At 38.3% G+C, this 18,109-nt stretch overlaps 1 protein-coding gene across 13 annotated transcripts in view; it reads right to left on the bottom strand.

Moving 5' to 3' along the window:
- The window catches only part of LOC140453642 (zinc finger MYM-type protein 4-like), a 202,647-nt gene that overhangs the window by 45,179 nt on the left and 139,359 nt on the right, over window positions 1–18,109 (bottom strand). For 11 of the 13 annotated variants that reach the window (XM_072548508.1, XM_072548513.1, XM_072548510.1 and 8 more), the window contains 4 exons: window positions 17,272–17,439; window positions 10,665–10,743; window positions 7,082–7,346; window positions 845–1,007 (listed from right to left, as the gene is read on the bottom strand). In XM_072548508.1, the coding sequence (XP_072404609.1) occupies window positions 845–1,007; window positions 7,082–7,346; window positions 10,665–10,743; window positions 17,272–17,439 (675 nt within the window). The remainder of the gene's footprint in view (window positions 1–844; window positions 1,008–7,081; window positions 7,347–10,664; window positions 10,744–17,271; window positions 17,440–18,109) is intronic. The other 2 variants (XM_072548514.1, XM_072548518.1) reach the window with 1 other exon arrangement.

Here is an 18,109-nt window from a genome sequence, read left to right as displayed (position 1 = left end):
AAAAGAAAACCTAACTTGACAACTGCCTGACAGCTTATTACACAACAGCAATGGTCAGCTGTAATAGTCATCTCAGCTGGGCTTTTTTTTTGTGCAAATAAAGTGAATGCTTCTTGGATCCCATAAACTCACAGGGTAACCAACATAGATGGCAACATACTACAGAAGATTCAGAACTAACACGATAAATTAGTTGACCATGTAATTTATGACAAGTATAAGCGATGAATGAAAAGCATTCTAAGTCAGACATAATGGATCTTCACGACACTCGGCGAAATAAGCAAAACTGAACCACTACAAAAGATGGAATTTACATCAAATTAGGAATAGGGAAGCAATGTGTTTCTGGTAACAGCAGTTCCATTATGCTGCCTCTCACTGCTAAAACCTATCACGTTTAGTCATAGAGATGTCCAGCTAGAAAACAGACGTTTCGGTCCAACTTGTCCATGCTGACCAGCTATCCCAACCTCATCTAGTCCCACCTGCCAGCACCTGGCTCATATCCCTTTAAATCCATCCTATTCATATACCCATCCAGATACCTTTTATTACAATTGTACTAGCCCCCACCACTTCCTCTGGCAGCTCATTCCATACACGTACCACCATCTAGGTGAAAAAGTTGCCCCTTAGGTCTCTTTTATATCTTTCTCCTCTCACCCTAAACCTCTTCAAGATGTTCTCTCAGATAGTAGAGGAATTATTGTCCCCCAAATTAATCCTTTACAGTTGTTCTCTATTCTTACAACAGAATCATTTTTTTACAGTTCAAAGCAAACAAGTTTACATGAAGTAAGAGTGGATAATGCAAAAAGATATGATTAGTTAGTCAACTTACTACAGACACTTTCTGACAAATGCTGCATTTGGTGGTGATATTATTTGTCGTTGAAGCAGACTTCCTTTTCATCTCAAACAAGCAGTTATGGTTACAGAATTCCTTGTATGGACCCCTGCCGTCAATCTGACCCATTACTAGGTCTTTTAAGTTCATGATTTCCCTGAAAATAAATTACATATTTTAAATAATTTCAACCATTGCCTAACTTAAAAACACATTAATGCAAACCAATGGTGCTGCTTTTCCCAAATGATTAAAACAAAATGTTGAAATGGTGTTCATATCCAGTGTGCAAGCCTCAAAACTATTTCTTCTACCACACTGCATGCTCTAATAATAATAAGTAGTTTCAATACCATGTAAGATAGTCCACACACAGAGTGCAACATCACATAGTATTGGATGTGATACTCTAGAAATATGATTTACATGTTAGGTGGAGACATCCATTTGGTTGATACAATTTTTTGTATTTCTCCAATTTTCCATCCCTTTGGCGAAGAGGAGAGAAAAGTCTATAGATGCTAACAATGCAAGATAAGCAGTATATTTAATGGTGTGGGTTCAGAATTTTCTCATACCATCGGCTATAAACTTCAATGCAGAGTCAAGGGCTGAATTTAACTTAGATAGTCATCTGATGTTTGACTGCTAAAGGATTATGTCAACATATCGTCTTGGTCTTCAGGAACACTTTCAACTACTCTGAAATGCAGTATTGTTGCAATCCCTATTGGAATCAATAACCTTGTAAAAAGAAAACACACTGCACAAGTTTCATCTTCTAAAAACTTTTATTCCACCAGCCAAACTAAAATCAACATTATTGAAGGATTAATTAACAGATGAAGGATATTTCAAATAGAAACATACATTTTGCTTTCAGTCAACATAAACGTACACCTGTCAGCATTATAAGCACTCTCAAATTTTCCCACAGAAATTAGCAATTTCATGTAATCTCAGTTTTTCCACCTTGTGCTTCATTTTTGTAGGATTCCTCATTCGCCATCCAATTGTTTTGGTACACGACGCATTCAGTAGCAGCTGTATTCTATTCAAAGTCCCCACTACCATTGACAAGGTGAACATCTATGAGCTTTCTCTCACTCAAATCATGATGGCCCTGATGACACACAACTCCATGAGGCTCTCTTCTCTGATCAGTCTGTGGGCTCTGGCACCATTTCAACAGCAGCAACATGTACTGACCAATCCCTCCACTTTCTGGTCTTCAGTCTTCTTTCTGGTCTTCTTTCCAGTTGCATAACACATACAGTAACACAGTCTCTACTCTGTACTCAAAGACCTGTGTTAATAATAGGATCTATTCAAAGGCTACCAAACATAAAACTGCTCTATCAAGATTAGCTTGGTTTCTCTTTCCATCACTCCTCAGTCTTCTGAACTGCCAAACGCTTGGACACGTTGAACCATCCCCTATATGTCCTCCATACCCTGTACACCCAATTTATTTGCTGCTCTCTTCTCAGCACATGGGTCATCAAAGTTTTAACTGGGAATGTTATTTCTGAGAAGGCTGAACGCAACTATTGTCACTTTGGACTTGTGAGGTCTTTAATGATAATATTTCAAATACTTCGGACTTGTCCATTTTAATTCTGCAACCGTCAGGATGCTTTTAGTTTATTCCATAATCCATGGTATAATCTAGAAGTGAACTGTAATTGAATTAATCTTGTTCTATAGATGCTTTTACAAAGTGCTGTTTCTCAAAGGACACACAATTAAGACGAAAACCACTAACTGCTACTGTTGCTGGCAGTTATGAATCAACAACATAGGATTCATTTAGGTAAAATGAAGGAGAAAAGTCACTTAAAAGGACACTACAGCCACAATGAAAGTTAGGATTTACATGGTGGATATTTGATAGTTTGAGAGGGCATGCGACAAGGGTCCAAGTAAACAATTATAAAAACAAACTGAAATTACAGATTACTTTGTGACATGGATTTATGATTCACGGAGAATTAGAAAATACAATAGAGACAAAGGGTACATTCTTTGATTGACAGGTGATAAATGGTGTTCCTCAAATTTGCCCGATATACACACAATTTGGATGAATGAATACAAGTTCTTATGTAACACAGACAACATGAGTAGCAAGAAGTGGCAGAATTCACTGGAGTAATGTAGATAATGATTGATGCCAGGCAAGAATCTGTGGACAAGAGACAAAGGTGTCAATGTTCATCTATCACTAAAGGCTAGTGGACAGATAGAAAAAATTGAAAATGGCAAAGGAATGCAGCGCTTTATCTCAAGCAGGCTGGAATAGAAAAGTGATTAAGTGAGGCTTCAGCTGTACAAAGCCTTGGTCAGACCCATCTTAAGTCGTGTTTAAATTTGGAGACAACACCTCAGCAATTATGTTGCCCTGAGAAAGCAGGCAATGCATTTTCACCAGAATAGCACCTAGTCCTCAAGACTAAAGTCGTGAGGACCAGTTGCAAACTTAGTTTTTACACTTCTCAGTTGAGCAGATGGAGTGGTAATCTTAATGAGATCTTTAAAATCACTACAATGGTTAAGTATAGATAAACAACTTCTTCCCATGGGAAATCCAGAACATAAGAACATGATCTAAAAATTGGAGCTACTGCACTTAGGAGAGAAATGAGGAAGCACCTTATAACAAAAAGGATAGTAGGAAAATGGAATTTTCTCCAGAAAGGCTGTAGCGACTGGCCACTGAGATTTTGAAGACTGAGATCCAAAGAATATTATCTACGGCAACTGCTACTCACTTGTTAAACTGACCGCATTGGTCAATCACATTTGCAGCAAAAGCAATTTTTTTTTGAAATCCGGAAACTATTTCTTGATGTTCCTTTGTTTTACTTCAGGTCACAGTCAAGGTGTTAGTTAAAGAAAAACTGTACTGTCAAATTTGACAATAATGAGATAGCAAGATACATTCGCAAGCTTCGAATGAGAAGTATGAAGAGAGTATCCTCTGGAGCTCCACCTTGCAGCATCCAGTTACAAACTTTCTACTCTCCCTTTCCTGATTAAGGCACATTATTATATAAGTGACAACAGAAGCCTTACAAAAATCACATAATGAGAGCATCAGAGAGAAGCATTTCCTCCAAGAACAAGCTTTGAATATCAGTAATCTCAAAGACAAACAACATCAAGCAAGTCAAGATATTTCCACGGCAGTCTAACACAAGTCACCTAATGATCTTTCTTTTGAGGCAAACGCCCCTCATCCCAGGATGAGGGATGGGGTGAGTTCTGAAGAGTCATACTGAATTCAGAACATTAACTGTTTCCCTATCCACAGATGCTGCCAGATCTGCTGAGTTTCTCCAGCACTTTGTTATTGTGACAGACGGTGATATCAGCCTTGAACAAAGATGGTTCTGAACAGGCATAAGAGTATAACATGTAAAACTGCAATTTAGAAGAGTATAAAGAAGACCCACAATACCTCTAGCTTCATTACGGCTGTGGGACAAAATGAACTAGTACAGAGTTTTAAGAGTAACTTTAGGACAAGTTGCACAAAGTATTTCTTCACATGAAAGCAGCTGTAGTGAGGGTGATCCACAGCTCAAATAATTGCTGGCTGAGTCAAGTAGCAATAAAACACAACACATCAATACAAGAGAGTAATCAAAATGATTATCTGTTTGAAACCTTTGTTGGAATCTGTTCGAAACACCAAGGTTTACATAAATTCTTAGCCATCCCCAAATCACCATCACCAGTAATGTATCATTTTATGATACGGATCCAAATGAAAAGTAATCCTCTCCGATCAGGCACATGGTTGTACAGAAATTGGAACAAAATTGTTTTCTCCATAGTTGCAAATAGTAAAACCCTTAAGAAAATAAACAACTATGGCTTTGTAGAATGAAGAAGAAACAGTTACAGCCAACCTTCTCAGTGGTCAAAGAAATAAGAGATTTGCACTTATCTCAATTGTATTTAATGCCAATTAAATACTTTTGGAACTTAGTGGTGCAAGGTCGGAAAAAGCACAGAAAATTTGCACACAGCAAGCTCCCCTTAACACCATGAAGTAAACTCCATTTCTGATATCAGCTGTGGGAAGGACAAAAGGGGAGGACTCCCCAACTCCTCAGAATAGTGCCACGATAACTTTGACATCCAAATGAGGGGCATTGCATGGAGTTTGTTTAATATCTCAAACAAGAAATGGTTCCTCCAATAATACAGTATCTGTCATTTCAACAGTGGAATCTCAGACTTCATCTTGTGCTCAAGTCTCTCAGATGGCTAAGAGCAATTTATTGTGCTGTTATTTGATTCATGCAGTGCTTTTACCTCAAAAAGAATGTTCAAACTTGAGCCTACACAATGAAAAAGGATACTTCAAGTTCAGCTCATATTAAAGGCACAATAACTTAATTAAACTAATTTTTATTGGCCATAAAGAAAAACAAGAGTTTGAGCTGAAGTCAAATGATATCTTTCTTTCCACTGAAACACATTTTTAAAATAACATTTTTGCATTAAAGCATGACAGTCATGACACCTTGGTTCTTTCAACAGTCAATGCCCATATCTCGTTAACGAATACCCAAAAAAAAAATTTTCCCATATTTTGGAATGAAACATCTTAAACAGACACCCACAAAGAGATCAAGATTCTTTGTTGTTTCAGGTAAGACATATCCATAATGATAAATAAGATATTTTGACACACTGTTGCTAGTCTTTGAAAATTACAAAGTTCTCATCATCAACTGAGCAACCAATGAGCATTCATTTCAGATAATCTGCCACAAGTGGTTTTTTGGAAGATACAGATATATGGAACAACTGGAACTAAAGAGAACCTTGGGCAAGAATTTGTTTCACTTTATTACTGTGATTTCAAAGAGACTTTCACCACATTTCAATCAACTGAAAAGTAAGTAGTTTACTTTAAACAAAATTAGCCTGCAATCAAGTAGCAAACTAATTATCAATTAAACTACGATGCAGAATTAAACTACATCCCTTCATTCACAGACAACACTAGACAAGGCAGCACAACTCTGCAGAGATATCATAGTTTTAGCAAAACAAAAAGGAACAAGACCCCTACAGGTCAAGGGTACAAGTTCAGAAGATAGTGTGGGTTGACTTCCTTTCCTGTCAATGAAATCAAATTGCTGACAGTCACTGCGTGTTGGAAGATCTTCAGACCAGACTTCAGATTCAAATGGGTAACAGTTAGGAAGCCTAAAATTTAAATGATGGGATTTCACAAATATTTCAGAGAGAACACTGCTGGTTTGGCTTTGTTTCTCTATTACTGACAGAGCGAGTGCTGCTTTTCTTGTTACAATCTTCAACAATTCACATCTCAGGTCTATGAAAGCACAGAGCAACCTGACCCCACAGCATGCTGCTGGGTAACAAACAGCACAGATCTAAAAACTTCTCCGAGTCTTTGGCCCTGCAATTAAGCTATAAAACCCACCTCTTATTTCTTAAAACGTTTTATTGGATAATCTTCCAAAATTCCAGTAAACAGCAAATAATCCACAGTTCTCTCTGGTCTGACGTGTAATTTCCAAGAAACCACATGATAAACCTTAACTCAGGTAAGTCACAACAGTTCAATAACCCAGTTTTTCATAATCCATACATTTATATTTTTACTATATAACATATATCCTAACACTTGAAAGGCAAGTTCAAATATTTTTTATCTGTAAAACTGTCCATAATAAATCAGCATAGTCCCTCTAAAATCAAGTTACTTATTATGGACACAAAACCTATTGGTGATTTGAATAGACAATTTCCAATTAATTTAGACATTGTACATGCAATCCTGATGAGCAAAGTTACTTGATTAGGGTAGTGGCTGAGTTTAATATGACCTTATTTCAAAAGGAAAATGCAGATTAAGGTATAAATGGATACTTCAGGGTAGTTAGAAGATAATAATCAAATTGAACAGTTCACGTGCGATTTAAAAAGGTGGGCAATTTAAAATTGCTCAAGGATATCATTCCTATAAACAGTTGTTATTCCCACTGATTAACTTTTTTTATTTGTTGGATCAGGTTTTACAGCAATTGCTGTACTCACCAAAATAGCAATACCAGCTACTCAGTTGAGAGCTCATTTTCGTATGCTAACTATTGTTAGATATACAAACTTTCAGGGAAGACCTCTGATTTTCAGCTCAGAATTGACAATTTAAATAAATACTATTAGATTAAAGCGAGGTCATACTTGTTGCAGAGATAGCAGGATTTTTTCGGAGGAGGGAGAAGTCTTGGAGTCGATGCTGAGAGTCCAGTAAGGCAGAGGGTGGAACAGAACAGCTGGGTTGAACCTTTCCTCTGATAGGCAGTCTGTCCTTTCTTTAAAATCTTCTTACATCCTGAACAAGTGACCCGTACACTCATAGGAGCTGAAGCTGTCTGCCCACTGCCACCTGCAGATGACTTTGCTGTGTTGAGAGCATTTGACGTATTTTGCTGTACCAATTGGGATACTGCAATACAATAAGACAATGTCTTTAATTGAGACAAATATGTAGAAAGCAAATATAAATTTACATCTGCAGTGTGTTTGTGCCTTGATGTGTTTTTTTCCTTTTGAAAGCACAAACACTTCCCTTTCGACATTTCTCCCCTAGCTCTACACACTAAGTGCAGCCTCTACTGATGCTTCTCAAAGTAGGACAGTCATGATTTTTAGCCCAGGTATAAAAAAGGCAGGAACATGCACTGCTTTCACACATGCCAGTAAAACAATCAATTATTGGGGAAAATAGTGCCACCAACTAATTACTTCAAGTCAACTGCTCCAAATCAAATGCTCAAGAACAGAACAAATCCTGCAGAAGCCACCTCACAAAATGCTGTGATTCGTGTTAGAATGTGGTCATTAATCTGTCCTGTTTAAAATGTTATGTTTGTTCATATTACAAAGGCACGAAGTAACTATTCTCTGAAATACAGAAGTAGAAAGATTGAAAAAAACATTGAGGAAGCATTTGTGATAATTTAGTGTGTAAACCTGGTGAACCATCAAGGTGGTTCTGAGTTTGCTGTCAGTCAGGAGCAGCGATAGGAATTCTGTAACTTGCTTCAACCTCCTTCAGGCAAAGGAAAGAAAATTCTATTCCTCATCGCCATCTACAGATGCCTGATGAATTGTACATCTTTATTCAACGTTAGAACAAAACAGATTTTGCCCAGTTTTGATGATCCCACAGCTAAAAGTCTCACTGACCTCACTGCCAAAATCAGCAGGGCAACCAACACCTATAAAACCATAATCCAGCCAGGAGAGAAGAGGCTGAAATCAGCAAGGAAAAGAACTGAAGATTTTGCTACTATTTCTTTACAAATATGATTCCTTTCAAAGTGAATATTTGCACAAATGGAGGCAATATCAGTGTAGAATTATTAATTGAACAAGCGGCACATTCAAAATTTAGGATATAGTGAAAACAATTACAAATCTCAGTGCTTTCTAATAGACTCCGTTTGGTAAAATATTCAACAGCACCTTACAAAATCAGTTTTTCTTTATTGCTTAAGAGAGTTGAGAATATATTTCATAAACATTTTTCAATCATCGGAATACTTTGACCCCAAGTGATTATTTCAGAGTCCACAGTCATGTTTAATCTACAATTCTCTACATGGTTTCACTATCCTTCTAAATCAGGAGGGTAATCTGTGCATCTTCACTCTCCAGCGCCTCCACTTCACTATTAGGGTAGAGTTCAACTGTTTGTATTCAGGACTGAAAGTACTGAGAGAATGGTACATAGGCATCAACCGTCAACCTTAAACACCATTTGTAACTGGACATACAATAATGTCGATCAGGAACTTGGGAAATGACAACGAAAGTGAAGCGTCCACGAGAGCTCAAGCAAGTGTTGAGATGGTTAAAGCAAATGACATTTAATTCCACTGTCGGCATACTTCTTAGGTCATGTTTAAAAGCAAGATTCAAACCTATCACAGTAGCTAGGCAGTGAACATGGAAACTTAAATGCAAAGAAATAACAAATAGAAACCAAATCTTACCAAAATTCACTTTCACTGGAGGAGTGAATTTTAGAATGTATATGTTTCACCAATCTTTCAATTTTATAATTAAACAGTAATCCACAGAAATAGAATCTGCATTTCAATTGCCCAACACTTCCATTGCTGGAATTTTACTAGGAATAATTGAATACAACAGCATTCCAAACAAAAATATTCCAAATGGTAAAAAATGTGAAACAGAAACCGAAAATGATGGGAATACTCAAGCAGGTGTCAGCATCCATGGGGAGAGGGGGAGTTGGCATTTCAGATCAGTAGTCGCTCATCAGAACTGGGAAACCACTAAGTTATGAGCAATTTGAAAGGAGGAGGGGGACAAAAAGAACAGGAGGTCTGCAACAGGGTGGAAGATAGGACAAATTAAATGATAATAGAGTTCATGGTGCAAACTCCTCGTGAGTGGTAACAGGACCCGATAGATATATCTAGATGAAATGTCAATGAGAAAATGATGAACAGCTGCCACGTGAAAGCAAAAAAAAATTTTAAAAAAAGAGAAACAACAAAACCTGCTAAGGGGCAAAATGGATGCAAAGGCATTGACCTCAAAATTTAACTCTGCATCTTTCTCTATACATGCTCCCAAAGCTCCTGAGTACTTCCAGAATTTTGCATGTATATGACATAATCCACTTAGTGATTAACTCGGCCTGCAAACTTCTCAGCCTTTCATTTTTGATGCTCTGCTTAGAATGCGAGCATTTCTTTATTCCATTCACTGCCCTTAGCTCAAATCTGGCTCTCTGAACAGAGCACTGATCAGTTTTTGCCATTACTTCCCAGCGGAGCAGTTACGCCAGAATGCTAGGCTAAGGCAAAAACAGGACAAGGTATAAAAGCACAAGCAGTAGCATTCTTTTCAGTCTATGATTCTGTGGTATGCATTTGAGAGAAGTTGAGTAGCTATCTAAAGAATAATCAATGCTCAGATGTAAAAAGTTAGTAAATTCCAAATAATGACTTTTCAACAATAAAACTAACTTCTAAAGACTAGTTACTCTACGCCTGAACAACAATCTACTACCAAACTGATCTGTGCAACTGGACAGCACTGACAATTACTAACATCTTTAAAAAGAGCAACAGATAGATTTCGATTACCTCACCCTGAGCAGAAGAGCACTATGAATAGTTAGCAGCAAATCTAGACATGCGAAGTAGAAAATGCTTGCAATGGGACAAAATTCTATTCAAATCTTCAGTATGGTACATGGCCATGAACCCTAATATGATTGGAATAAAGAGAGTTTCAACTGCCAATTCATATTTGTTCCCCAGAATACTGATGGCTTTAATGAAAATGCAGTAGCAGGACGAACCATTTGAATTTTAAATCTGGGAGCAAACTATGATTTATGTACATCAGCAAAGCATCGGAGGAGTGCAGCCAATGGAAATATATTTCAATCCTTCAGCCTTGTGATTTTTTTTTTAAAAACTCGCCCTTCCTACTCTTCATTCCTGGCTAAGTTCCCAAGGCTGTTGTTTTATGCAGAATTTGAGAAACAGAAATGCTTAAGAGTTGCTTGTTTCCGACAAACAATTCTTAGGAATTTCCATGAAGGGGCTCCCTTTTAAGAATTCTCACTTCTTCTCAAATACAGACCTGTTTATTTTAATTTGAATGAAACTACTAGTGTTAAACAGCACAACGCACATGTTCCCCCGTGCTTTTAAGATACCTCCATCTATGGAGAAAGTCATTAGCCCTCAGGTCAGGAAGAGTATTGTACAATGCTTACCAAGTGGACTACCGCTCACGGAAAACACTGCACTGATTCGGATATCAGATTCCTGAGACTTGGAATGTTGACCGTACCCCTGAAATTAAAAATTAAAAATTTGCTTTCACACTTGCACAGACAGAAACGATCAGTCTTGTGTTTAGTTTATAGTAGCCCTTTTGAGATTACTGAAAAATGATAAGCATTAAACTGAGTGACTTTTAGGAGTTACCATAGTTCATCAACATATTATGCTACAGATAAGAAAGAAAAGCCATTTGGAAAAAATAGGTTTATTCAACAACATTCTTGCTTCTGACTCCAACCCTGGGCTTAAACATACAACCTTAACAATACTGTACAGAAGAATATTGAAGGTACCATCCTTCAAAACAGAAAAGCAGAATTCTGCAAATGCTGGAAATCCAAAACAAAAATGAAAAGACTGATCCATTCTGATTAACTTTAAATGTTGGCTTGGCTTCTCTCTGCATGGATGCTGCTTGGCCTGTTCTGTTTATGGCAATTTAGTGCCTTAAAGACCCCAAAACATTATTTGGAAAAAGGCTAATACATCATTTATGTCCAAGCAAATTAGCTACTTATTTCTTTTTATAGAATTTCTTCTCACTGGTCTAGTGGAGCCATGCAGTCAGTAAAATATCCACTTGAAAACATTGCACTGCATATATCAAACACTTTACAGATTTCTCAAACACATGATTGTGTCATATGAATTGATTCTAACTGACAATATGAGTACTAGGACAACAGCATGTTCTATACAGCAAAGTCTTGGACTCAGTCCAGACACTGGGAAATAAAGGTAGTTAAGGCTTAATAGAATCAATGGTAAAGAAGTGTATCTTTTCTAAATGGTCAATCTGGATTAGTACAGAGTTAACTGACGTCAGTGCAGCAACTTACTTGCTACAATTGCTCTACTGTTGTTTGTTTCATGAGGGGTATAAAAGAAAAACAATACAAAAACAAAAAATATAAACAAAGCAGGACCTGCAAGGTGGATGTGCACAGCGACCACAGCAGAGTGGCACAGGAATCCATTCAAGTTAGGTAGTTAATAGGAATGGGGTGATAAAACAGGACACTGCCAGTGGAAGTGGTGGAACATTTAAAATGCATCTGGATGCGTACATGAATAGGAAGGATTTACGGGGTTACAGGCCAAGTGCTGGCAAATGGGACGAGATTAATTTAGGATATCAGGTCGGCATGGACGAATTGGACTAAAGGGTCTGTTTCCATGCTGTACATCTCTGTGACTCTATAACAGTAGAGTCAGGAAACGGACACACAGTTCTTTGCACCAAAAAGCAAAAATCTAGAAATCTGTGTTGCTTGCCCTGTAGCAGGATTCAGAATACATGCTCTGGGTTGCACAGAAACTTCCAATGGGGTGAGGAGAATCCAGTTGTCACAGTCCACGTAAGTACCAATGACATAGATAGGGCCAGGAAAGAGGTTCTGTATAGGGAATACAAGCAATGAAAAGCAAAATTAAAAGGCATTTGTCAAAGGTAATGATCTCTGGGTTATGACAAGGCAAAAACCGATTGTCCAAGGGTAAATTGGGTAGATGAATATCTGGCTTAAGACTGGCATAGAAGAAATATGTTCTGAGTGAATCATGGGGCACTGGAAGTGGGGAAAATGGAAGCTATACTGTTCTAACTTGTAAACTAGATAAAGCGAAACCAGTAGATGCATTTTACTAGGATTTCCAAAAGGCCACATATTGGGTTAATAGGCAGGGAAAGGGATCATGTAGGGTACTAACATGGAAAGAAGTTTGGTCAATGGACAAGAAGCAGGCATGCAGGTAGCATTCATAACAACATGAATCAATTATCTGAAATAAAAAGATGGATGATCTCACAACCATCACAAACACACAGCTAGAAGATGAATAAGACTGGAATTTGAATATTCAAGAGGACACGACATTTCAGAAGGATAAGGAGCTAAGACAAGGTTATGGCACAGCTCTGACAAAGTATGGCATTGTTAAAATAGTGAAGGGACTCTAATTCTAAAGGTCAAAGAGAGAATCAGTTTGGGGAGAGTTAAAAAGTAGAAAGTAGAAGTCGTCACTTGTGGGACTAGATTATAGGCTCTCCAATAGTAACTGCACTGCTGGATGGGGTACATGGTAGGAAATAATACAGGCTTGTAAAAACGATACGGCAATAATCATGGGTGACTTTAGTCTATATATAGACTGGACTAATCAGATTAGCAAAGGTAGACTGGAAACTTAGTTTGTAGCATATTTTTAGGAGAGTTTTGGAGAGTGACATATTCAAGACATGATAACTGTACGGGTTATTCGAGACCTGGTAAGGTTAACGAGACAGAATTAATTAAAACCCTCATGATGTAAGCATCTGTTACAACATAATTAAATTTCACTTTCGATTTGAGGGAGAAACTTGTGGGTCTAAGACCAGTGCCTTGAAGTTAAATTAAGGCAAGAATCAGGCTTAGAAGACAGAAAAGTGAACCAGCAAGTTCATTAAGGGATAGGTCAGTAGAGGTGCAGTGAAAGAAGATTTCATAAACCTCAGTAAAAATACATTCCATTAAGAAAGTCAGGCTCCAGGAAAAGGATGCATCATTCATGGAAAACCACAAAAGATTAAACATGGTATCACATTGAAAAAAGCTTATTATTCTGGATGGAATATAAAACAAAAGCAAAGAATGACGATAAGAATAAGAAGGAGGGAGAAATTACATTATGAGAGAAAGCTAGTTTGAATAAAAAATTTATAGAGGTACTTAAAAAGGAAAAGAGTAACTACAGTGCTCAATGGTCCTCCACAATCTGATTAGGGTTCTAATAATAGGAAAGAATAAACAGCAGATGCGCTGAAGATATATTCAGTGTCTGTCTTCACTGTAGGAGATAACAAAACACTCCAGAAGCATGTGTAAATCATGAGGTGAAAGGGAAGAAAGAACTATTTTGAAAAAATTACAAAAACCATGGAAAAGGTGCTTAGAAAATTATATTACTGCTCGTTCTGGGAAAACATGTGTTTCGGCAGCGCGATTTGACTATAATGTTGCTGAAGTAGGGAATGGTATTTTTGAGAACGCTTACCTCCGTTGGCAATAGCGTGATTTCAGCGGGAATCGGTTCGCGCACTTCGTCCTGCGCATGTGTCGAGGTGCACACCGAAATCTCCATGCTGTTCTGCGCATGCGCCGATGTTCTTACCGTTCTGTGCATGCAACAGTGCCTGCACATGCGCAACGTTGGTGCTGGTCTTCGTGCCTTTCTGCGCATGCGCCGATGTCAGCTGCCAACAGAGCAGCTTTCTGAGAGAGGTACTGTACAGAGAGCAGCTTTCTTATTTTTTTTAAATGTACCGTGTTAAACTTACTTTTGTTTCGTTAATATGATTTCAACCTTTATTTTGTGTTAGACATTCAGGTGCTTTTTGAGCAGTCATGAGTGATAGGTTTGCTGGTCTGCCCTGAACCCCACTTTTCTTTGTATTAAGTGATTTTCTATAAAGCAAGATTTTGCTAGAATGCAACTACGGTGTTATAGGAGAACTACCTGCATTAGAATTTAATGTTAATAAAATGTATGGTTCTGATGGACTTGATCCTCAGGGCTTAAAAGTGGTCGCTTCTTTTAAATTTATAATGTTCCATGGATTCTGGGGAGCTCCCATCAGAATGAAAAATAGTGACTGTAACTCCTCCATTCATAAAAAGAAAGAGAGAAAAAGCAGGAAATTACAAGCAGACTAATATTTTTTCCCAGAGAATGTGTGTGAAGGAGGTGCATTTGGATTTCCAGAAGACTTTTGACAAGGTGCCACATCAAAGATTACAACATAAAATGAGACCTCATTGTGCAAGATGTAAAAGTCTCAACAGCGGGCTGGTTGGCTTAAAGGAAACAGATTAAACATAAATGGGTTGTTTTCAGGTTGGCAAGATGTAACCAGTGGAGTGCCACAGCAATCAGTGCTGGGGCCTCACTCCTTAATATCTATCTCAATTACTTAGATGAATGGACAAACAAAATAGTAACTGAATTGGCTGATGATTCAAAGGCAAGTAGGACACTAACACATGAAGTGGAAATAAGCAGTTTGCAAATGAATAAATTGGTTCAGTGATTGGGCAAAAACGCGGGAATTGGAGTAAAATGTAGTAAAACATGAACTTTCCATAATAGCTGATCAAATAGCAAAGAACATATTATTAAATGGAGAAATTACAGAAATCTGAGCCACAGAGATTAATATGCAGGTACAGCAAGTGACTTGGAAGGCAAATAGAATAGAGCCATCTATTGCAAAGGAGGTGGAAAATAAAAATAGGGAAGTTATGGAGTCATAGAGATGTACAGCACAGACAAAGACACTTCGGTCAAACTCTTCCATGCCGACCAGTTATCCTAACCTAATCTTGTCCTATTTCCTAGCACTTGGACCATATTCCTCTAAACACTTCCTATTCATATACCCATCCAGATGCCTTTTAAATGCTGTATTTGTACCAGCCTCCACCATTTTCTCTTGAAGTTCATTCCATACACGCACTACCCTTTACGTGGAAAAGTTGTCCCCGAGGGTCCCCTTCATAGCTTTCTCCTCTCACCCTAAACCTATGCACTGTAGCTCTGGACTCCCCCATCAGAGGGAAAAGACTTCGCCTACCTATCTTATCGATGCTCCTCATGATTTGATAAACCTCTAGTAGGCCACCCGTCAGCCTTCGATGCTCCAGGGAAAACAGACCCAGCCTATTCAGCCTCTCCCTGTAGCTCAAATCCTCCAATCCTGGCAACATCCTTGTAAGTCTTTTTTGAACCGTTTCAAGTTTTGCAACATCCTTCCAATAGGAAGGAGACCAGAATTGTAAGCAATATTCCAAAAGCGGCCTAACCAATGTACTGTACAGCTGCAATATGACCTCCCAACACCTATACTGAATGCTCTGACCAATAAAGGAAAGCATAACAAATGCCTTCTTCACTATCCTATCTACCTGCGACTCTACTTTCAAGAAACTATGAACCTGCATTTCAAGGTCTCTTTGTTCAGAAACACTCCCTAGGACCTTACCATTCAGTGTAGAAGTCCTGCTCTGATTTGTTTTTCCAAAATGCAGCACCTCACATTTATCTAAATTAAACTCAATTAGCCACCCTCAACCGATTGGCCCATCATATCAAGGCCCCATTGTACTGTGAAGTACCCTTCTTCGCTATCCACTGCACCCCCAATTTTGGCGTCATCTGCAAACTTACTAACTATACCTCCTTCTGCTACAATTGTTATGGGGTTGATAAGATCACATCTGGATTTCCATGTACAGTTTGGTATCCTTATTTAGGAAAGGACTTGGTTCCATTAGCAACATAGAGAAGGTTTACACGTCTGACTACCAGCATAAAGAAGTTACCTTATGAGCAAAGTTAGGCAGATTGGGCCTGTATCCTTTGCAGTTTAAAATAATGACAAGTGGTCTTACTGAGATACTCAAACTCCTGAGAGGACTTGACAGGGTGAATGCAAAAAGAGTGTTTCTCCTTGTGGGAGAGGGTACAAATAGGGGACATAGTTTATAAATGAGGGGCCTCTCATTGAAGGCAGAGATGGGAAGTAATCTTTCAGTCAAAAGGTTATTATTTTGTGGAATGCACTTGCCAAGTGAGCAGATGTACATAACTTTAGTATATGCAGACTGGAAATGATCATAGAATCCCTACATTATGGAAATAGGCCATTTGGCCCATCGAGCCCACACAGACAGTCCGAAGAGCATCCCACCCACACCCAGTACCCTTATCACCCTGCAATTTCCATGGCTAACCTACCTAGCCTGCACATCCCTGGACACGATGGGCAATTTAGTACGGCCAATCCACCTAACATGAACATCTTTGGTTTGTGGACAGAAACTGCAGTACCCGGGGGAAATCCATATAGACACGAGCAGAATGTGCAAACTCCACAGACAGTCGTCCAAGGCTGGAATTGAACCTGGGTTCCTGGTGCTGAAAGACAACAATGCTAACCACTGAATCACCACGCCAAAGGTTTGAAAAGTAAACCAGGATTTCCAATCACTATCCAATACCACTGTGAATTATTTCAAGCACAGACATGCTCCCACAAAGGAACACCTAATCAACATCAATTGTCTGTGGTTTCAGCAAGAATAATAATGGTTGACTTTAAAAGAGAAAACTGAAGCTGCAAACTACTTTTATGTTGGAAAACAACAATTATGGTGTTCTTGCATCAAAAATAAAATTTATTTTCTTTGAGGGTAAAGCATGAATACACTTGGAGCTGGAAAAATTGTTCCATTTCACCCTGTCATTACTTGCAGAAATATAGCATTATCCAAGCAATGTGAAGGCTGTTCTGTGAATTAATAGCAAATGCAAAAGAAGGGCTCCAATGCAAAGAATAACATATCTGTGCTAAATTCAGCATTGCTAAAAGGCACTAAATTTGTATTTAACTTGTAATAACATTATAGAACACCTTATTACCTTATTCTTCATTTTACTTGTTCAGCTTTTAATATGAATAATAACAATAGAACAAGAGATAAAACAACTTAACTATACCTGTAAAGAATCAGGTTCGTCCTTAATTCTTGCACCTTCTTGTGGTGCCAAGGCTTTCTCATATCCTTCATCTAAAGGTTCATCTTTTATTTTCATACCCGGTATAAAAATTGAGTTGGAAGCGCTTTTAAGAGCTTCAGTATGTCGGTGTAAATTTGAACTCTTTTCCTAGAAAAAAAATTCTGTGAAAACTCTTTTAACTCCTTAATGTTTATATCTGAAGTTTAGCTCACCAACCATTGCGAGTTTAATCACTTCATTCAAATTACCTGAGAGTCATTGAGGCCAACAACACGGAGACAGGCCCATTGGCCTAATCTGGTCCACGCCGACCAAAATGTCCATCCATGCTAACCCCATTTCCAAATCGTTCTAAACCTTTCCTACCCATGTACTTGTCCAAATGCCTTTTAAATGTTGTTACTGTACCCACCTCAACCACTTCCACTGGCAGCTCATTCCATATGTGTACACTCTGTGTAAAAACTTTGCCCCTCAGGTTCCCTTTTATTCTTTCCCTTCTAACCTTAAACTGATGCCCTATAGTCCTCAATTCCCCAACATTGGACAAAAGACTGAATACATTCACCCTATCCATGCATCTCATGATCTTATACACTTCCATAAGATCCCCCTTCAGTCTCTAACACTCTAAATAAAAATGTCCTAGCTTGTCCAACCTCCCCCTGTCTCTCAAACCCTTGAGTCTTCACAACATCCTTGTAACTTTCTTCTGCACTCTTTTCAGCTTAATAACATCCTTTCTATAGCAAAGTGACCAACAGAATAATCCAGGTGCGGCCTCACCAACATCCTATACAACTGCAACATGACTTCC

The sequence above is a fragment of the Chiloscyllium punctatum genome, chromosome 27, assembly GCF_047496795.1.
Source record: "Chiloscyllium punctatum isolate Juve2018m chromosome 27, sChiPun1.3, whole genome shotgun sequence".
NCBI lineage: Eukaryota > Metazoa > Chordata > Chondrichthyes > Orectolobiformes > Hemiscylliidae > Chiloscyllium > Chiloscyllium punctatum.
This window is presented reverse-complemented; position numbering and strand designations above follow the sequence as displayed.